The following is a 23,053-nucleotide window of genomic DNA, read 5'->3' on the forward strand; positions in this document are numbered from 1 at the left end:
CATTTAATCTTGACATAGTGCTTGAGCTGAAGTTAATCTCTTGATGGATTGGAGCATATTTACTTTGTGCCGCCTTCCACCTTCACTTGAGAAGATGTGAGGACTCTTTGAAGATTTGTACAAATAAGTTGCTCTTTTGATCATTTGTTCTGTTGTCAGATCACAAACAATGGGCTCCACATTAATCCTAATGATGCTGATAGGATCATCCACAGGTCCTACAAATAGAGATCTGTAACACTTGGAACAACATTTATCAAAGTTACTGCAGTTTAATTACTGTCAGCAGTAAGACTGAGTATCATGGCCTTTTATCAATATCTCCAAATACCACGATGCATTGTACATCGTCTAATCCTTAAATTAATGTTTTTGATGCATACAATCACACCAGTATGATGAGTCGGAGTCTACATTAAAACATTCTTGTTCATGCTGCATTAATATACACTGATTTGTGACTTTGTTGCAAATATTTCTTAAACAGCGCAATCATAAAATTATCACTTAAAAACTGAAAGAGCATATTTTGCACAAGATTGTCACAGAAACCTTTCGGCTGGTTGCTTTATCATCTTCTTTGGAACCGGTGGGACATGTTGATGTTTGGAGTTTCAAACGCTCTCTATTTTCTCGTAGGTGGATTTTTCAAATGGTTTAAAGTTGTTGTGCTGCTGCCTTTAGTGGCGACGCTATAGCAGCACATGTTGAACAACACTTGTTTGTTTAACGCTGTCCTTCTTTAACCCAAACCACCGCCAGACGGTGGTTCCTGTGCTCTTTTTTCTTTTAAGTCACTCGTCCTACATCTTCTGTGTCTGTTCGCGCACGCTGCTGGCACTCGCTCTTGAGCTCAGAGCACATGATGGATGTTCTTTTCTGTCCGAAGGAGCGAGGAAAAAAACAGCTTAATGTGATCAACTAAAAGCAATTGTGTGACAGGATATACTTGAATATTCATAACATAGTCATTTTCTACATTGCACAGAGAAGAAGCCGTGGTAAATTGAGTATATTTGATATAATTATTAGCCCTCGTCAACAGAAACAAATGCACTTCAAACCAATATCATCAGATTGTTTGATTTCTCAGCTTGAAAATTTTAATTTAAAAAAAAAAAACCTGTTCAAAATTTGGAAAAGAAGTGAAACTGCAGTGAAATCGGGATCGCTTTGTAATTGAGAGGGACAATAGTGTTTCATCATCCCAGCCTCCTGTTAGTTTTCCTCACATCTTTTCACACCAAAGAGTAATTCCTCGTTTCATCTCAGCTGCGGTGATTGCTGGATGACATCCGAACATTTCTCCAGAAGACAACCGGCGGCAGGTCATGCATGCAAATACAATCATTCCAGGTGGATCACACTGAGGATTAAAGCGTGAGGTTGGTGAGAGAAAAGTCCAAAAAGACAACTTTGGAAGTGTTCTTGCTTTATCATATGGAAATGTTTGCAATCAATCATCTATTATTGACTGTAATATTGATTAGTTGGGATTTTTGTCAGATTTTTGTTTTCTTTTTTGTGAAATATAAATAGCATTAATTAAAAAACTTTCGCTATGATGGTCAAGGTTGGCTCAGTGGTCTGAGAATCAATCCCTGATGAGCGTCCTCACAAAGACAGGTGTTCAGAAAAGTGCATCATGGGTGAGCGTGTGAGTAATGAGGTTTAAGTGGTCGTTGTCACATTTTAATCAACTTTGCGAAGTGATGAGTGGAGCATGTTTGTTATGCAGAGTGATTTCATATTCGTCAGCGTGACAGTTTAACAACCCTGTAAGGTTTTGCAATCAAAAACTCATCAAAACGAGATGAAACATAAGATGCCAGAGTCGAGGCTCGCACTAAACGATCACCTGTGTGAAAGTGCATTCATGTGTATCTCAAACAACTAAACAAAAAGAATCTAATGTAATGTGTTGAGTCAGCGGTTTTCCACATGATTGCAGTTGTCTTTATTGAACTGGATCCAGAAATTCACTGGATTATGTTTCTCTTCAACCTGACATGGTACACTCATATTTATACATGTATTTAAATAACGGAAAAAGTTCAGAAAAAAATCCTCTTTGTATCAGTTCAGAGCGCAGCCTCTGCGCTGTGTAATGTGTGGTGTTTCTGTTTGGTCTTTACAGTTTGGTGTAACTGCAGAAAACACCCCTTCATCACTTTTTGTGACAACAAACACTGCAGCACCCTGTGATTCATCCCAGGCAACCGTTTGCTTTTGTGATCATTTATATTTTTCTGGATTGTGGCTTTTAAACAGCTTCGGTGATTTTGTGAGTCTCTGCTTGAAGTGTTGGTGAATTTCTCCCTTGCAGTTAGCTTGTTCTGGTGAACTCTGTTTGTCTGGTTGGGGGAAAGCTTTCTGCTGTCACTGTGACAGGATGATTCACTTCTGAATATTCTGAAATAAATATATGGGTTTTTTTTGTGATGTCTGAATTGGCTTTCACAGACCGAGTAGTGGCTCTCGCTGCCACAGGATGGGAGTGACTCTCCGTCGTCCAGCGTTTAGTGAAGCTTCCACCTCATCAACACTGAGTTTTTGCCACATTATGTTTAGTTTTCATGTAAATGTTTTAGCTATAGATCTAGATTGCGATCACAGTGCATGGAAACTCTGTCAGACTGCGCTCTGTTCAGGTCTCAGGTACATCATAGACCTCACACAGATATAAAACTATGGACATGGATACAAACACATGAGTTCACGGAAGAAAACCCACGCAGCCAGACAAAACGCATGCATTTTGAAATCGTTTAAAGTGAACCTCCAGTCTTTGACACCAGGTGAAGCATCATTCAGACGCGTGGTTTCTCAGTCTAACCTCTGTGTTTTCCCGTTGCCTCTCCTGGTGAAGCTGCGAACACTTAACACAGTGGTAAACCTCCCTTCCTCTGAAAGCCATCAGTCAAATGTCATCCAGAAACATTAGTGATTGTCTGAAATGCAAATCTGGCTTTCTGCTCTCTGCCAGTGCAGATGAATCAGGGCAGTTTTGTCATATTTTTTTTTTTTTTCTGCATTTGAACCCCTGCCATAAGTGTTTCAGCAGCTTTTAGTGTGGTGCTAAGTGTGTTTAGCGATTGGCAGACCTGTTGGTGCAGGTTTATGTTGCAATTCAGAAAACACTCCTAATGTTACTGTAACACCTACCCACACACGCCGAGAGCTGGCTGCTCCCGTAGTGTTGGCCTCAAACTGTGAAGTGATGATGAGTTGCCATGACAACTGCGGTCCTAAAATAATCACAGAGTCTATTAAATTGGCGTAAGCATATTTCACCAGTGAATTAATGATTGTTTCTACAGACCATTCATGGGTTCTCTTTAATGAAGAGATGAGTTTTCGAACAATTCTTAACTTTCTCACTGTAAAGAATGTTTCTGTGTATCAAATATGTACAAAAACACCTCCAGCAGAGAACAGAGCGTTTTTGACAGATGAGTCATCAAACCCAATTTAAATTCGACATTCGTCATTCCTTTCTCACTTTGCCCACAAACTACTGGACCAAACTGTGTGCCAGATGCATGTATTTCTCCTGCTTCCAGTTTTTTTACCTCTGGATCGGTGTGTGGTTTATGTAACATATTCATTCCTGGGACACAACAGTTGAGTTAGAAATCACTTATCTCTGTTAAGTTCATAACAAGTGGTTTTCAGTCCAGCTGCAAATGTTGCTGGAGGCTTTTTTTCCCCCTCGTGTTTAGAAAGCATAATGAAATGGGAAATTAAATGACATGTTTGCGTTGTGATATGACTTTTCTTTGTCAAGAAATCTTGCAAAGCTCTTCCAAATAAATAAGCAGGACAGAAAAAAATGCATTTCAAACATGCTGTTGTTTGTTTTCACTAATAGAAAATAAATGTGAGATACGAAGCGTCAAAGCCAATGTGATGTTTTGATCTGTAGATTAAAACTTATATTTGTGTTCTCATGCATGCCAGGGGTTTGAAAGTGAACCGGCGAATGTGTTTTCCTTATTTGTTTGTTCATGTTGAATTGCTTCCCTCTCCAGGTAAACACCGCCATGCACGAAGCTAAGCTGGTGGAGGAGTGCGACGAGTTGGTGGAGATCATCCGGCAGAGAAAGCAGGTCATCGCAGTGAAGATCAAAGAGTCCAAGGTTCGTAAATTAGTCCCAGAATGCCCCCCTAGTTTTTTTCCAGTTAACTTCCAGCATAATCTGAACTATCACGAGTTGACTGTGATGATAAATTACAAGACACACAGCAGAGATCAGATCTGGAACCTGATCTTCCACATTCATGAAGGCAAATCCCATCGATGCATCCACCCATTCATCTTATTTATTCAACTTCAGTTCGCAGTGGCTGCTCCTTGCTAACAATACGTGAAGGGTAGACTTGACCCTGGAAATGTTCACATTTCAGCGGAGAGCTAACACTCAGAAACTAATACTGTTCTGCAGACTCACAGCTCTGAGGTACAGCAGGAGCACCTACAGAAAAGCCACACAGCCAGAAAATAGAAATTCCACAGTGAGAGGCCCCCCACCAGTCAGCAGACCCACGACACTGCGCTGCGCTGAGTCAATAGCACATTGATTAATTAATTTTACTCCAGTTTACAATTCAAAGACGGATGTCATGTTGCCTTTTGATACAGCCAGAAAAAGCCCGATTTGAACTCTCCGCTGTGGTTTTCTCCTCACGAGTAAATACGAGGGGAGCGGCGCCGTGGACTGAATATATTTGCTCTGCTGCTTCTGTAGTTGCCCACTTGTTTATCCAAACACACTTCACACGCAGGCTTCATAGAACTAAATGGGAAAAACAAATGAGGGAGGGAGAGGGGGCCGTTCCCACGTGCAGGCGGGCGGCGTGTGTGTGTGTGTGTGTGTGTGTGTGTGTGTGGAAAGAATTTGAGATGGCAGGAAAGACGGGTCTGACCCTGCGATCGCCGTTTCAAAGGGAACCTGGGACTTCCTGTGCAGACGGTCATGTGCGGAGGTGTTTGGGAGTACATGTGTCCACGTGTCTCGTGGGTGGCCGTCCCCGTCCGAGCACACCTCCACCCCAAACGCAGACACTCTCTCAGAGGTGAAGCTTTAAGTGGCTGTGGGGGAGACTCCGAGGCAGCAAAAGAGCTTTGTCCAGAGATGAAAGATTTCCAAACAGCGCACACGAGGACTGATGGTGTGTATGTGTGTGTGTGTGTGTGTGTGTGTATGTGAGGGAGAGAGAGGAAGTGTGTCAGAGTGTGTCCGCAGTGATTGCAGACAAAGAGCATAGCTTGTTCTCCTGAGAGTCTGGGCTTGTAAAATGCTGTCTAGCAGGAGATCGAGCCACGGAGGCAGCAGGTGGAGGGAAAAACAGAAGCTCATAGAAAATACCAGGAGTTTGTTTGAAGGGTCAAAAAAAATGTGAATCAATCGCCGCTTGAAATAAATACAGATGTGTTATGAGAGCAGCCGGGGAAGGGGATATTAGTATTTCGTACACAACGGTGTTATAAAAGCAGCTTCCTTTTTGTGCATTTTGAACAAACGGCTGGTGTGTTTTGCTTGTTGAGGACCGGAGAGGAAAATGTTCAGAGGTGACTCTGCAACAGAATAACAGGATTATACAGGCTTGATCATGGAGAGCAGAGCTGTGAACGGCGCTCCCATTCTCCGTCTCTCACCTCCTCTTAACAAGCTCTGCACCTCGCCAAGGAGACTCGGCAGTCATGCTTAATCTCTTCCTGCGCAAACAAAGCGCACTATTCTCATGGCCTGACGCGTGTGTGTGTTTTTAATCATATGACTGCATGTCTTCCACCCGCTCTCGCAAAAAAAAAAAAAACTTTCTCAACTCGTGAGGAGCCTCGAGGATTAACAGCTCCAATCCTTTTTCACGTCTTTAAAAAGCACTTTGTCTTTGACAACCTCTTATGTCACGTTTGCCTGCGTTTCCTAACATTCGGCTTATAGAGCTTTACTATAAAATAAAACGTCAGTGTTGTTTGGATGCCTAGAGAAGGTTGTCTTCACAGCAGACGGACAATTCCCTCTTCTGTCGGAGAAATATGGATAGATAGAAACTCAAACTTTATGCATAATGTATCGCTGGTGGCTTCATACACTACGGCCAGCACTGATGCTTTTCAGCTATCAAGGTTAGCGTTCAATATTCTATCAATGTTCCTTGAGCTTTGAAGACACAACTAAGATGCCACTGTAACACGAACTCGCTCGCTGTGAAATCCTCAGAAGGGATGTAGGTGAAAGTGGAAGAACAGATAGATGCATCTGCTTTGCATTTTCAGAAAACTAGTGTCTCTCAGTGGCTGATGGTGGGAATTCTGTTTGAGAAGTTACAGAACGAATAATTTCGTCGGTTTGGAGAGTTTTAAGCCTGTGAGATCACGGTTTATGAAACCGCAGAGGGTTATTTTTAAAAAGGCAACCTGCTTACCGACACATCTGCACTCCATGATTAAAGACTCTTCAGTTTCAAGTTGAGATCAGAAAGCCTTCGCACGAGGCGAGACGCCCAGTCACACACACAGTCTGGGCCATATTGTCCATTATTCTGCAGTAGAGGAGTAATCATCTTGAAAATTGTTGTTTGCGGCATATGTTGCCAAATAATAACCCGTCCATTAAATCCGCCTCGCCTCTCCTCCCTGTGCAGACATCAACCAGCTCAAATGTCATTTACGGCGACAACAGATTACGGTGGACTTAGTGGAAGAGCGACTGAGACGTCAATTGAAAACTCCATTAAGTCTTGAGCTCAGACCCACTTCTGAGCGCCGCTGTTTCCCACTGACAGAACACAAGTGGACATTAGAGACTGTTTGGTTCTCTGAGAGCTTTTCATGGCGAGCTCCTAACCAGTGTTTGTGCTTTTTACATAAAACCTTTCTGAAATGAGACGTTTCTTAACTGTTTTGTTGTCAACTGATGAAGCGACTCAACTTTGCCATTTGTTTTTTCTTCTTTTTTAACTTCATTTAATCGTTGTTGAAATGCAGCCCGCTCTAAAGCTGGTGTTTTATTTTACAGCTCGGCTCTTGCTGATAGTCTCGGGGCTCACGAGCGGCCCGTTTTTATTTGCTGTGGAGAGTTTCAGCGAACTCGGTTCATTTCCAGAATCACTCTTATGAGCTGCGATAAAGATAAATAGATCACCTTAAATTCCAAAGTAGCAATGAAAGACTTCTTTATGCTCTAACAGAAGAATGCTGTAGCACACCCACAGGCCAGTCGCAGTGCCATGGCCCATGGGCGATTGGAATTATCAAGCTGGTATAATCAATAGGCTCCATTCACACTGCAGGGCTTGACCCTTCAGACCGAGGTCACTTTGAAGCACATAAAATTTGTAACTTGGCTTATGAAATAGCTTTTAACTTTTCCGACTGCTTCCAGTTGAAACATTAAAACTGTCCTAGTCGGTGGTACTGCAGTGCTTTAGTAGTGTAACTCAGTTCAGTGCTGGTTTAGTTGACTCGTGAAAAAATGGTCACTGCACTTCAATCTGACCAAACCGTTTTCCCCAAATTATACTCTTTAACAAACCTAATTGGAAATATGAACAGATGTTCTGCTTTACATCATACTTTGGTTGTGATAGCAAAAAAAAAAAAAAAAAAAAAAAAAACTATTCATTTGAGCTCTTTCAGGCAGAAGGGTCATGAGGTCAACGTGGGAATAAAGACACAATGGGCTCTTTTCACTTCATAACCATGACTCTCACCATTGTGTGTGTGTGTGTGTGTGGGTGTGTGTGTGTGTGTGTGTGGGTTTTTCTTCAGTTTTTCTGTGCATGCATCTCCATTTCTGTTTCTCTGATTGTGCTTCTGCAGCTTTATTATCGAGTGCTTGCAGCCACCAGGCACAGCTTTTTCAGAGCAGTTCCAGTTTTATGGAAGCAGAGGCTGCGTTGTGGGGATGGCTGAGAGTAAAATAACATCCTGATGTAGAGCGTTGTTCTGTCTGTTCATCAACTCTACAAACTGTGTCCTCTTCTCACTTTTTCTGCGCTCCAGATATTACAGTGACTGCCACAATGATGAAAACCTCAAATTGAATTTGTTGAACTACAGTTTCGATGCATTTGGAGCTGGAGAATTATTAGAGGATCTTTCCTGAATTGGTGTTGTGGAAGGATCCTCAGTTGCCCCCCGAGCAAATAGAAAGTTATTTTCAGTCACAGAAGATGAACATGAAACACCAGAGAACTTACTTTTGTCTGAGTTCTGGAAGTGGAAATCAAAGACTCATGCGTTATCACAGAGTGAAGTAGTTGCGTTCGGGAAACTTTTACAAGGCCTGATAATATAACGCTGGTGTTGCTTCCCGTCTCCTAATCTCTAAATGAAACCTTGAACGCTCTATCAAAATATAGACCTTCAAGGTTCAGGTTGTAAAAATGAATATAAATTGTGTGTGTGTGTGTCTGTGTGTAACAGTACCTCAGTGTGTGCTGTGCTTGTGTTTGTTCTAGGTGATGAAACTGCGCAAGTTGGCTCAGCAGATTGCAAACTGCCGCCAGTGTCTGGAGCGCTCCAGTGCCCTCATCACTCAGGCTGAGCAGAGCTTGAAGGAGAACGACCACGCTCGCTTCCTCCAGACCGCCCGAAACGTAGCAGAGAGGTGGGCTAAACGGATGTGTAGAGACACAGTGATATCCAGAAAGGGTGGTGTGCATATTTCATCTGGATTTTACATTATTTTTTTAATCCTTTCACAGACAGATATCACTCCATTTTAACCGTTATTTAGTCATATAAAATACAATTCTGTGAGAGTATTTTCTTCATTAATACACAATCAAAAGGCATTAACTACATGGTGTTTGGCTCATTTGCAGCTACGCATGCTGATTTGCCTTTGGTTTGGTCCAACCGAATCAAATAATAGAATTCTTAGTCTACGAGGAAGTGTTTAGTACAGCCTTGTGTCTTGATGGTACAGTTTTGTTGGACTTTGTCAATAGTGTTAGTTTTTTCCTTTTAGCTTTTCAACTTTTTTGAACTTCAGGCAAAAGGCTGCTTGTGAAAAGTGAGCTTCTGACCTGCAGTTTCTTCTCCACCTTCACACTCCTGCACTGCACTCATCCGTTCCTCAGCCGCAGGCCGCCAGCTTTCTCTTCTGCTTCTTTCCCAGACACGTTAGCTAGCATAGCATCTTTTTTTTTTTTTTTTTATCTCAGCGCCTGGCTGAGCACTTTATCGACCAACTGTTTCTCCTCGCCGAGGAGCTAAAGTCTTGCAGACGGGCGCCGCTCGCCGCTGCTGTGTAGCCCTGCCAGCGCTGTGGCTGCGGCTCAGTCCCGCGGCAAACGACTCGCTGATGCTCGGAGCAGACACAAGTTTCCACAAAGACCGAGGAGTTAGCGTGCGCCCGGTTTGTCTGTTTTGACAACACGGAGATAGAGCCCGTACGGGGTGTGGCGCACGCCCCACGATAAGCACCGGCCTGCTGTACTTTCTTCTCGTGTGTTTTCTTGTGAAAGTCTTTGTTCCTTCACTTCCGTCTCTTTATTTTCTTAACATTTTCTCACCTCTTCCACTTCCTGCCTCTTTCCAATGCTTCACCCCGTCCGCCGTCTTCCCCTTCCTTCTAATAACCTTCCTTCTTTACCCGCCTGCTGACATTTCCTTCCCTCGCCCCCATGTGTTGACCACTCTGCAGGGTTGCCATGGCGACAGCCTCCTCCCAGGTACTCATTCCGGACGTCAACTTGAATGAGGCGTTTGACAATTTTGCCCTGGACTTCTCCCGGGAGAAGAAGATTCTGGAAGGACTAGATTACCTCACAGGTGAGTCTTGTACCTCTGTCTGGGCGGCGGTGGGAACGTGTGTAATCTAATCAAGGTAATAACCAGCAGGACAAGCGCCTGCAGCTGGCAGCTCTGCGCGGCATGTGGCCCATGAGTCAACTTCAGAAATAAACGCATTTGAAGCTTTTACAGGTTATAGGAAGAGGAACCTCATTTAATCACATTCAAACCTGATATACTCTGAGATTTCTGTTTTTTTGTTTTTTTGTTTTTTTGTTTTTTTGTCACTTGCTCAGTTTCATGTTTGATTTCATATTTTTCAAGCAAATTAGAATTTTGCAGATCAAAGAAATGATCAGTTTACATGACATGAAAAAAACCTTGGAATAAGCTTAAAAGCACATTATTTCTAGATATTGATAAGAATACAATGCAGGATTACAGAAAAGTATATGTGAAGTAAATTTGATACATTAGTAAACATGAATGTGTCTGTAATATAACACAATTCTAAGAAAAAGCTAATGATATCAAATGAAATAGATTCTTCATGACCAGTGTACAATTAATGGCGAAAACATAACCATTGCATCATTACATTTAATGTAGTAATATTATTATCCAACAAACAGAAAATTAAATCATAAGTTATAAATACATTTGGATTGTCAGGGATTTGCCATGCCTTCTACTTTGACTTTTCTGTTTTACTTAGATTTTTAGAGAATTATTTGCTGTTCTGTGTTTAAAGAAGCTTTAATCACTGTGCAGGGAAGATGAAACTGTATCACCCTCCCATTCCTACCAGCATATTGCACCCTGTTTGTTACCATTCACAGACTGTATTTCGCCCTGTCTTGTTGTTTCCTGATCATTCAGCTCCCAACCCGCCATCCATAAGAGACGAGCTGTGCACCGCCTCTCACGACACCATCACCGTTCACTGGACGTCCGAGGACGAGTTCAGCGTCACCTCCTACGAGCTGCAGTACACCATCTACACCGGCCAGACCAACTTCATCAGTGAGTCGCACGCATACACAGATACTGAAAAACACAAAGTAAAAGCCTCACTGTTTCCTTTGGAATGTGGTTTTATCATATCATGTTGCTGTTGCTCATCGTCCACAGATCTGCGCATGCACAAACACAAGCCTCGCACGGACCACTCGGCATTTTACACAGAGAAAGGAGACATCATTAGTCTGACTCATTTTTAACATATATTATACATGCTGTGTGGAATAACCTAGATTTTTCTGTCCAGCTCTGGTCTTTGTTGTCCTCCGTTCCAGTATTTATAGAGCTGAGTTATCAAGACGACTCATTATAAAAAATAGGCCATACAGTGCACACTCCCAACACCAGGGGATGCTTCAGATAGATCCACATTGTAAATGTCTAATTTCACTTTAAGCATGTGAAAATGCTGTAGACACAAAAAGTGATGATATGAAATTATAGCTGCCCTTTTAAAGCCCTCTCATTTATCCCTGTACCATAACCATTTCATTGTGTCTCAGAGCTGTAAAAAACCCCATTATTTATATAAGGTATATTTTACAAGCCTTTCCCTCTGCTAGCATGTCTGTCAGAGTTTAACCAGCCTAATCTGGATAAGTGCTGCCGTGATGAATAGTTCTTCGCTGAGAGTTTCTCTTGTTCCATATGGAGGTGCAGTTTTTATTAGCCGGGATCATTTTCACAGCAGACGACTCGTCTTTGCAACTCATAAATCCAGAACTGGAGACTTCAAGCGGGAGCGCCAAGGCGTTGAGGTTGTGGACCACAAGAAGACGGTTCAGTAACGCAACAACTGTTTCTCTCTGTTTCTTCAAAAATAGAGGTCAAAAGGCAGCGCTGCGACTCTAAACTGAGCAGCAGATGGTCGTAATACTGGTAACCCAGAAATCATTGATTCAGCTACAGAAGCTTCCTCAGTGCTGAATAAACCAGAGTAAGGGTGAATTTGCTTTTTTATTTGTATTTTTTTAAAGCATTTTCAGCTTAAGTAGTGCATTAAAAGTACATTTCCATGATGTGTCTATTTTTTCACTAAAGTTGAAGGTAATTTTCAGTTCTCAGTATTTGTAGGTCATGATGGTAATATTTTACTCCTCCAGCTCAGTAAGGGTCAGAGATTGAATTAGGTTTGAGATTGTCTCAAATTCAAGAAAAATAATTAATCTTCATCTAATCCTGCGGAAAGCTTCTGAAAAAGGCGATACATCGAGCCGAAAACAGACTCCCAGGTGTTCCATGAAAGTGTAAAAGTCTTATAAGCGACTATTTCCTCCTACAGTATCAAAAACATTCCACAAGAATAAAATAAACGGTTTACAACTACTCTCAGCAAATTCAAATGACAAGCACAAAGATAATATCCTAGGGAAGGATTGTATTGGCTCTCATCGCTAAAGAAAAAAACCCTGGAGGAGGAAATAAACAGGAGAACAGGTGAAAATCACAGCGGATAATGGGCAGAAAGGGGTGGTGAAAATTACCTCTTATTGACATGAGGAGGATGTGATTAATGTACATAATCGAGCCCATTCAAGCATGCACCTCCCGACACACACACACACACACACACACACACACACACACACACACACACACCTGTGCCTCTCTTTTCAGCCCCTCTTTGATCCTGTCATCAGCTCCTCTTCTCTCTGCCGTTGGTGTATCCTGACATTTCTCCATCTCGCCAAGCGACTCAAGTGCCCCAGCCATTTAAAACATCAGGATGCATTTCAGCGGCGATAGACTGAGTGACTCAGACATTCAGCCGCGTGCCGCCGCGGAGTCCTCAGAGATTCATAGGAGAAACTGAGAAAGAGAGAAATCCATTTAGCCTGCCATGCCACTTCAGTTTTTACCATAGTATTTTCCTCCAACTTTCCAAGTGGCTAAATGCTCCCACTCGAGTGCCATCCTGTCTCTCTGATTTTTTTTTTTTTTTTTTTTTCTCGATTGGCCACATCTTCAGCGGCGGCCGTCCCTCGGCGAGGAGAAGTGGGGTTGCGGGGTCTCGTGAACTCCTGCCTCTGAAGGATCATCCAAGCAAAGCTGCAGAAAATAGAATCAACCGCTGAAGCCAAGGGCCATGGCGAAATGAAAGGAATGTCAGAAAGTCAAAAACGGCAACAGTAAAGATATATTGAGCTGCAGCTGTGGAGCTACTGTCCCTTTAAAAGTCATATTCAGTGTGTGAATGCATCTGACAACTGCATTCAAGTGTTTGATGTATTGCATTTCAAAAACATTCTCGACAAATTTATTCCAAATGTTTCATATTTTTATTGATTATGATTTTTTTGGGGAGTAATTTTTTTTTTTTAAACCTTTTCATCTTCAAGTAATTCACTCCCAGCTGGCAGGGAGAACATGCAAACTCCACAGCAGAAACAGTCCTCAACCTTTATTCCTGCTGGAATGTGAGCGTTCTGGGCAGGTGGGAGTAAGGAGGGCGGTTCACCAGTTAAAACTGGTTTTCAAAGATTTAGCGGTTATTTTTCAACACGTAGAAATATAGAACTCCATCATGATTCAGAAAACTTTCTGCTCAATTTTCTTGCACAACTTTCATTGACATACAAAAATGGGCCATCTTTGTTGCAGCTATGTCCCTTTGTTGGGGGGAAAAAAAACTCCGTTGTAAAGCCTGTTCATTTCCATTTTAATAGTGCTCCATTTTGCAGGGAGCATGCATTAGAAGAGAATCTTCTCTTCCAATGTCAAACATCTTTTCTTACTGTTTTTTTTTTCTTGGATTGGATGATTGAAGCGTGAAGAAACAACATATTTGTAATTTTAATTCCCGTTTGCTAAGCGCGAGCTGCCAGCCGTCTGTCACCTCCTCCTCACGCTGCTCCACATCCTGCTCTCGCCACCCACACACACACACACACACAGCTCTGCCGCTCATCCCACAAATGCATGTTCCTGATAGATGCAATGCAACTTTAAAGTACTGTAAACAGCATTTTTACAGCAAAATTAATTGTTGATGTTCAGTAAACTAGTCTCATTATTGATCTCACAGTTTGCCTGTGTTGCTCAGCATCAGAACTTTTTGCCGTATCCGTCTGGAATAAAAAACACTCTTCACACCTGCTTCCACCTCCACATGACATCAACCATTTTTTTTGCCAATTTGTGCTTTTTGTGCGGGCAGCTCGCATGATAACCACATGAGTAATATCTGCTTGCCCCCGCCGCCACCACCTGTCTTTCATAAACACTCGCCTGTGGGGAAGTTTTAATGTGATTATCACAGGTGAGGAGCAGAATCTCCGTGGGCGTCGGGGCAGCCCGGGGGTTGGTAAAATCTCCCTTTATGTGCGTCTCGACAGGGAATCTGTTACAGCATCAGCAGGATCAATCTTTGTGGAGAGGTTGGGATGTTGGATGAAATGATAATGAGATTTTTTTTTTTCTTTTTTAAAGCCAGTGAAGCTACATAAAAGTGCAAAAACAACAGAAGCATGTGAACCGAGCAGCGTTTTTCGTTCTATCATAAGACAGCTGTCATGTTTATACTCAACATTCAGACACGCAGATACACAAACGTCGCCATTAACTCGATGTTGCGTCATCAAACACACACCCTGTGTGTCAGTGTGTCCTCCACGCACACACACCCACGTCCCCACACTGGATTCCTGTCTGGAGACGAGACACGCGCTCATCCCTGGCCTCTCTGTTTCCCATTTTGTTCTCCTTTGGCACATTCGCTCTCTCCTCCACCACACTTTGAAGTCACAATGCTCTCCACAGCTTTGCAGCCGGTGTCGGGAAGCCCCCCTTTTCACCGGCAGAAGTAGCAATTGCACATCGCTGTGTACTGACCTAATTTGATTTAGCGGGAAAACGGAGAGGTGCTACGCAGATCAAAAGCTTTAAAAATGGAAAGCTGCGTGAAGTCCCGCTCCCTCATCTTCCTCCTCTATCTCCTTTTGAAAGCCCACCTAACGTTGTAGCTTCCCTAATTTCTACAGAAAGCGGTTGAGATGACAGGTGGGCGGCGCAGATTTCAGAGCGACACAGGGACAGCTGTCAGTAGAGCAGCGGTGTTTTTGTGGGGGGAAACAGCAGCAAAGTTATTTCTTCCGTTGACTTGGTTTGCAGCGGTTGTTTCTCAGTTGGTCGCCTCAGTTGCACAGAGACCGCTGTGAGGTAAATTTACTATTGTGAATAGTTCACACATTTAAAAAAAAAGAAAAAAAAATTCAACTTCTGCTCACTTCTGTCTTAAACCTCTTCAAGTTTTTCAGAGAAAAGCTTCTGTAAAAATGTAATGGGAGTCTCAATCCCTCATTCATTCTTAAAGCAGCCTCACTTTTAAAGGCCTTATTTGCGTCCTGTGAAGTATTTATATTTACAAGCAGACTTTCAGCCATTACTTATGCATGGTGTTGCCATCTTGCTAAATAATTCACCGTGCATCCTCACCAGAGGGGACAAGGTAAATGTGTCCCTGAGAGCCTCTCCTTCCTTTTCAGGGTTTTCATTTTCCTGTAATCCTGCAGGGATTTGGGGAAAGATGAGACAATCAAAGAGTTGTTCCAGTTATAACTCTACAAATATTAACATCTGCCATTGGACAGAAGTCGTCACATTATTTATCGTGTCACTGATATTAAAAAGCCGATCATCACTTTAATCCCTGCTTTTGGTTTGTAAAAAATGGGTGCAAGGTTATAGATGGTCTGCAGGCTGGAGAGAAGTGTAACACACTCACCTCAAAGCACGGACTAAATTATCCATGTTGTGGTTGTTTCCTGTGTGAAGTTTACATGTTCTCCATGTGCATGGATTTACTCAGATTTACTCCAGTTTAATCCCACAGTCCAGAAACATGAATTTGATGCTAATTGTTGACTCCAAATTGCCCGTGCAGGTGTGAATGTGTGTGTGCTACTCTGTCTGGATGAGAGATGCTCTGCAGTCGACTGCCGAAAGTGTTGATTTCACCTGCCTTCTTGTGGCAGCTCCGTTTAAATCTTTGTAAAAAAAAGAGCGTGTGGAAGCTACAGCAGAAACATGTCGCACCGTGTTTGTGTTTTAACACATCCAGCACGAGCACGGTGGCGCCAAACATAGCTTGTCTTGCAGCATCTGTTTCAGCTCTCCCTGTAAGCCTTCACAGCAGCTCGTACGCAACACGATGTTTCATCTTTACAGTCAGAAATTATCACTCCGTCGATTCTTGAGTAATAACAATAACACGTCGGGTCAGGTGTAAAGGTGAAAGCAGCTTTGATGCTAATGTGTAAATTCATCGCCATCATTTCACACAAGAGTCGGGGTGAAGGACGAACCTTTTCTCAGTCCTGAGAGGAAATTTCCTTTTTCTGCCCTCGCAGTCGGCTCCGTCCCACAGACTGAAAAGACTGTGTTGCAGGTGGCGGCAGAGCTCGGGCGGTATTACTTACCCGCTATACGCCGCAAACAGCCTGGAATCAAAGCGCCCACCAGCTGGGGTCATGTTGGTACTGCCCACGTTTCCATACATTTGAACATTAAAGGCTATCACACTCTTTCTGGCCCGAGGCGCTTACTTCTGCTGTTATGCTGTGAGTGCCGTGCGCCTAATGGCTGATAGTTTCAGCTGTGTGCACACACAATGTTGCCTCGGGGGAGCTTGTCATGATAAACCTGATGGAAAGGTAATGGGATGGATCAGTATGTACACATAAATGTTGCATGGCGCTGAGAGCCTCGCGGTCTCCGAGCTTCTTATTGTGTGATGACTCACTTGAGGTTTTGGAGCAAAATAACGCTGTTGCTCTGTTTAGATTTTGGGGGAAGAACGGTTTTTGATCGTTTGAACATCACTAAAAAAAGATTCTCAGCAGGACTCGCCGCGGCTCTGCTTTCCCCCCCCCCCCCCCCCCAACGTTACTCACGCTGTGTGTGTGTTTGTGTGTTTTTGTGGCTCTGCCAGGTTTGTACAACTCTGCAGACAGCTGGATGATCGTACCCAACATCAAGCAGAACCACTACACGGTGCACGGCTTGCAGAGTGGCACCCGTTACATCTTCTTTGTCAAGGCTATCAACCAGGCGGGAAGCCGCAACAGTGAGCCAGCTCGCCTCAAAACCAACAGTAAGTGCAGACCCGTGTGACAACTCCACCGGCTCTTCTCCTCAATATTTACAAGCCTTGCCGATTTGATTTCGAGATTCCACATGATTAAAACTTTTTCTAACATCTGCAGTGTTCAGGGAACAAAATTTAAAGACTCGCACCTCAAACCTTTTTCTCTGAGAAGCTGCATGGCGGCGTAGTGGAGTCGCATTGCTTGCACTTGTATCCATGTCAGTGTTTGATGTAGGCGTGGCTTCTAGAAGTTGACAATTTTACAGCTACATCTTCATACAAGAAAACAAATCAGCGTAATTCCTTCAAATGAAGCAGCTCCTGTGCAGTTACAGTAGATTACTGTTTCTGGCACAAAGACGCAGTGTCCCGTCTGCCAAAGCTACATGCAGCTTAATTCACTTTTCTTGCTTCTGGTTTTTTTAAAGTAATAGTTTTAGTTTCAATCAAACCTCATGGTGAATATTTAATTTCAAATACGCTGTGAGACTCGAAACGTCCGCTTCTTCTAAAGCATGCAGCAGAATTCTCTTGTGTGCCATTAGTGCACGTTACATTAGCGAAGTCAACAGGATTCAGGGTTTTAAGTAAAGCATGCTCATGAAATTTATAAACGCACTGGTGTTAACTTTGAAAGTGCATCAAGGATAATGAAATTTAGGGCAAGTAGAAGTATGAGGACTATTCTTAATCTGTTTCATCTTCACCATCACAACAGTTTTAGCGACTATTTGTTTGTGTTAGCATGGCGAGCACACTGAACGTTAAAATACCCAAACACGACATGTCACGTTGGAGTTACAGTCTCTTTAAACAGAATCATGTTGTGTTTGCATTTACGATCTGTCCACATATAATGTCTCATGCTTTCTTGTAGCCAGCAGCAAAGCATGACTGCAGGACCTTCATTTATTTGGTATTGAGCTCGTGTGGTTAAATTTCGATGCACTTGTAGAAAATGTAGGAAAGCTGGAAGCTTCTGTGTTTCACTTTCCACTCATTTAAATCAGTTCTGGTCTTGCAGAGCTTAAACCTGCTCCTCTAAACATCAGCACCGCTGTCGCCTTTCTGTTGGAGAACTGTAGATTCTTCGCCCTCATTTATCTTTCTTTTTTTAACAACACCAAAGTTTTCTGGGAGTTTCGACGCACTGAGGAATCTTCCTATTTGGCACTCGTTCTTCCTCTGTTCTCATATCCCTTCCTCCTGTTTGCATATATGTTGTTTTTCCTACTCGGTGAATACAGTTTCAGTTGTCATTGTCTCTCCTTGTCTGTGTTTTCTTTCTTTTTTTTTTTTTTTCCTTCTCATTTCCCTCTTGAAGTTGGATTCCCCGCTGTAGAATGATGCCCTGGCATTGAACTCATCTTTCCTATCCCTGTTACGATACACTGTAAAGGAAAAAAAAAAGTTACTGAAGAAAAGAATGCATACAGTTATCCATGCAGGTCATACTCAACTCAGAAATCACCCTCGGAAAAGTACGGAACAAATGTGCGAGATGACAAAGGTGGTTAGAAAGAAGGCTTTGAATCAGGAGGAAAGATAATATCCCTGACATCTGCAGTCTGCTTCATGAACATCATAACTCAGGCTCGATCGTGGCTCATAATGAGTTAAAACCTTTAGTTATATTGCTAATTTAAGAAATGCCCCATGGGTGCTGAATAAAATTTTAAAGTTAATCTTAAATTGCAGCAGAAAAATGTGATGTGCCAGCTCCTCTTAGCGTCTGTCAGGAGTCTGGTTGTCATTTTTAGAATTATCTGGATACGCTTGGCTGGTTCAAAAGAGTGTGTGTGGCAAACCGGAATGATCTGTGCTTCTTATTTGTGTGTATAAAACACTGAAATTTATCGTAAATATAAACGCTGTTTAGCTTTGGTAGCTAAGAGTTTATGTTTAGTCAAGAAAAATCTGACACTGGTTTCAGATACATTTCCTTATAAAGGAAATCTGCTGATCTACTGACAGAGGCGTAGTGAGATATTCACCCGTCTACCCGCGTGCTTTATCTCCTCTGACCAGACCGGAGTTGCGAGGCTGAAGCCAAGGCCATTGGCTGAGGAGCTGGGTACACCCCCGAGAGTCTGCCAGTCCATCACAGGGCTAACACAGAACGAGACAAATACACAATACACACTCTCACACATATGAACAGTTTAGAATCACCAGTCAATTAAACATTTGTGTGTAAATAAAACCCTCGTAGGGGACGGGAAGAACGTGCATGAATCTGTCATATTACATATTACCCTGCCATGTTTTACACTAAAACAAGAAGAAAAAAATAAGAAAAGACCAAGCATGCACACAAAGGATGACAACTGCAAAAAAAAACCTGTTGCATTAACGAAACTGTTGGTGATACGTTCAAACAGTGCAGTGTATGAAAACTTTCAGCAGTCATCCATACCAACTCCTGACCCATCCTGCAGCCCGACGACGATTGTTACGTTACCTTCAAAGTCCTAAGAGATGAAATGACAACGCTAACTCAGTGTGAAATAGTGAAAAGAGCGACTCCCAACGATCAACATGCAGGCAATTATCACTTAAAATTTGCAGTTCCTTTGAAAAGTTAGAGACTCACTGAGAACGTAATGCAGCATTTAGCAGGTAATGATCCAGATATTCCCCCAAGGAGTCCCTGGAGGCCGGTCAGAGTTAACTGAACATGTATTGGCCAGGTGGTCAGAAACATAACTCCAAATGAGGGATAATGTTATTCTTTAGCGCACAGATGTGCAAATAAGCCACTGCTCGCCAGAGTGATGCCAGAAAAACACTTAAAGAGCACCAAAGTGGAGGCTTTGCTCACTGAATTCACACTTTATATGGGGATCTTTTTTTTTTTTAAGTTGGAAAAAAAAATGTAATGATAGTAGCACTGAAATCCATGCATGCGCACACGGATTCAGACCTGAAGCTACACTTTCTTTAAACGACATTACTGAAATCAAATCTTTCATGTTTCATGTGTCGCGTTGTTCCGTGTGCAACTCCCCTATTTTCATTCAGACATTCAGGGAACACTGTATATAAAATGCTTCAGTATTAAATCCTTGGATAACTTAAAACAAGAGGCTTGATGTGCATTAAAAAAGACACAGAGGTATAATTCTAATTTCCTCCATTTCCATTTTTTGTTCGTAACATAAATTTAAGACTTTTTATTGTTATTAGTGGTTAGAGGCCTGTAGAAAATACGACTCCTGCGTCTCCAGCGTTCCTGCTCTTCATCTCTATATGACTCCGCCATCTGGTACTTTGAAAAGCATCCAAGTATCACCCAGACACACTTCTTTGGCTTTATCTTCCTGGCTCTCCCCTCCGCTTTCTCCTCATTTTCACTTCACTAAAGTTTTATTGGCACAAGATAATCATTAAAAATGCTGCTGAGAGGTGACAGACGGTTGAGATGTATTCATGCACGGTGATGAATACGTTTAGATTAGTCATATAATAAGCTGCGGGCTCTGTCACGGTTTCTGTACAACCAGACATGACTAAAGAGAATGACTTAGCGAACAGCTTTCCAGAATTAGTTGCATTTGTTGCGCAGATTTTGCAATAAAACACACGAAAGTGATGCTGATGTGTTTTGAGAAACCTTTCTGTCCCGTTGAGGCCTCCAACCAGACTGAACTTCATCTGTTGTAACCAGATTGTTCCTCTGTAATGAAGCTGAACAATATTTTAGAACCTTTTAAAACATACTGATTATACTGATGTGGCAGAAACCTGAAAGAAGAATCCCTGCTCTCCCTGCCTTCGCTCCCACTCCGTCACTTCTCCCGTCCTGTAGCCGTGCCACCAGCAGGAAAAAGCTTGTCCACCCACAGCCAGCGCCAGCAGTGTTCCTCAGCCTTTGATTGACGCTCCTTTTCTCTGGGATGATTCAGACGCGGCTTCACAATAACAACAAAGTGATTAGTATATTCATCTGTGACTGAGGTTTTGTGGTTTTCAGTTCAATTAAGTTTTATAGGCAAAAGGTAATCATTGAAAATGCTCCCAAATGGTGCCAGGCGGTTCAGAGAGACGACATTACACTGCGCTGTGTACAATGATGAATACTTTCACAACAGTTCGATAATAAGCTGCACAAAAAGTTCGCCTTCTCCCTGAAAGCGTTTTTTTTTTTTTTTTTTTTTTGTTTCGACGTGACAGAAATAATTGCCGTGGCTCACGTCAGGCGCCTCATGAATGCTGAATTTTTTGCACATGCAAGGAAATAAACGTGAGCTGCCAAACTATTAGAACCATCAACCAGACGAAAACTGTTGTGAATGCATTTTCATTCACGCTTTCTACGACGTTTTCGCACATTATAAAAACGAGTGCAGTGCCTGCTGTATACTCTGTTACACTGTGCGTTGCTGACGTGAATCCTACAGGATATTTCCCGCTCTCTCCCCTTCTCTGTCACTACTCCTCATCCTGTAACTGTGCCGTCGGCAGCAGGGGGAAAAAAACTTGTCCACCCACAACCAACACTAGCAGGGATCCGCAGATCCTTTGATCGACGTTCCTTTTCTCTGGAATGATTCAGACGAGCCTTCAAAATAACAACAAACCGTTTAATATTCCTATCTGTGACGACGGGCTCGTGGTTTTCGCTCTGGCACCTGCTCCCTGTGTTTCTGTGTCAGGCTGATTACGCGTCTTTGTGCCCCTTTCTTTTTCCTGTCCCGTCTCTCCCACTCCCTCCTCCCTCTTTCTGTCAGAGGAGTCGGCGTTCAGATTAAATGCCTCACTCATCTGTTTTGGTGCGGCACGAGCGGTGTTTTCGGATTTAAATGGGTCACAACAGAACTTATCACAGCTATCTCGCTTTGACAGGCTTATTAGAGTTCTCTCTCTCTCTCTCTCTCTCTCTCTCTCTCTCTCTCTCTCTCTCCCTCTCTCTCCCTCTCTCTCTCGCTGTATGAATTCGAGTAGCACTCTTTTGAGGACTATAAGTTCTTTCCTCGCTCGGTGAGTGTCCCTCTCCCCCTGTGGTTAGATTGGAAGGTTTATCCATCTTTTTTTTTTTTCTTTTTTTTTTTTTTGGATGAGAAGCTCCCAGGGCTTTTAGCTTAAGCTCGTCATATTTCAGTGACATACAGCGATCCGAGGTCCTGGAGAGCCATACCTCACCTCCATGTCTTTTTAACGGACTCCTCTGCATATGCACACTGCAACGCCAGTTATGGATGGCGAGCAGCAGTTACTTAGTTCCTAAATGCAGCCGCTTTTTCTTTTAGAAGCTGCCAGAGCATCAAAACCTTCTTCAGTTTGACTTTGAGAAAACAATTAGCAATATAACTGGGTGTATTATGTATTCATTGCTCAATAAATGTACGCTCCGGTCCCCGAGGCATTACAGAAGATCTTAGTATTGTCTTCAGTGCTGAAAGGAGGTTTATGGGAACAATTCAAGCTTGAATGCTGGGAGAGATTTTGGGACAGGGTTGTACGAGAGTTCACAAGACCGAACCACGTCCAGGCCCCTTTTTTATTGCCTCTCCATGTTTCTTGGTCGTGTCCTCAGCAGCTCCTCTCCTGGCACACGGTCCTCTGTTACCCCTGGCTACAACATATGATCCCTCAGTCTGGTGCCAGTTTCCAATCTTAGGCCATCTGTCAGTTCGTCCCAGAGCTAAAGCTTTTCTCAAGATGCTGTCACCTTTTGGTCTCAGCAGAGGCTGCGGAATCAGCCCCACAGAGCTCAAGTGTCGGTGCAAAAGTGTTCCTCTCATTAAATGATGCCCGAACAACATGCGCCGAGGAGATGTAGTGTTTAGCATATCTTAGGATATTAATGTATGTCGTGAGGATGAGGGATGTGTTGGCACTTGAAGAAATTAGAGGAGGATTCACAGAATAGGTCCTCCTCAGAGACGCTGTATGGACCCTCCTGCGGCTCCGCAGTCGGCTGCATGAAAGCTGATTGATTGCTTCATTTTATCTGCCGTCATTTGGAGCAGACAAACCAATCATTAAAAAAAACAAAAAAAGAGATCTGGAGAGCAGTTAACCCAGAACATCCCTGTGGCCTTTTCCTCATCTGTGTTTGCCGAGATGCTTCGTGAGCTCAAGCTAGCATAGCCCACCAGACCAGCTTCGACAACGGCAAAGTTTTTTTTTTCTTTTTCTTTTTTTTTTTTTTTTGAACCCTCTCTGGTTCGGCTGCAGAGATTCTGATCTTTATTTAA

At 42.8% G+C, this 23,053-nt stretch overlaps 1 protein-coding gene across 4 annotated transcripts in view; it reads left to right on the plus strand.

Moving 5' to 3' along the window:
• The window catches only part of mid2 (midline 2), a 131,792-nt gene that overhangs the window by 97,649 nt on the left and 11,090 nt on the right, over positions 1-23,053 (plus strand). For all 4 annotated transcript variants that reach the window (XM_030116392.1, XM_030116384.1, XM_030116377.1 and 1 more), the window contains 5 exons: positions 4,032-4,139; positions 8,470-8,618; positions 9,660-9,787; positions 10,628-10,771; positions 16,698-16,859. In XM_030116392.1, coding sequence (XP_029972252.1) covers positions 4,032-4,139; positions 8,470-8,618; positions 9,660-9,787; positions 10,628-10,771; positions 16,698-16,859 — 691 coding nt within the window. The remainder of the gene's footprint in view (positions 1-4,031; positions 4,140-8,469; positions 8,619-9,659; positions 9,788-10,627; positions 10,772-16,697; positions 16,860-23,053) is intronic.

This window comes from Salarias fasciatus, chromosome 2 (assembly GCF_902148845.1).
Source record: "Salarias fasciatus chromosome 2, fSalaFa1.1, whole genome shotgun sequence".
NCBI lineage: Eukaryota > Metazoa > Chordata > Actinopteri > Blenniiformes > Blenniidae > Salarias > Salarias fasciatus.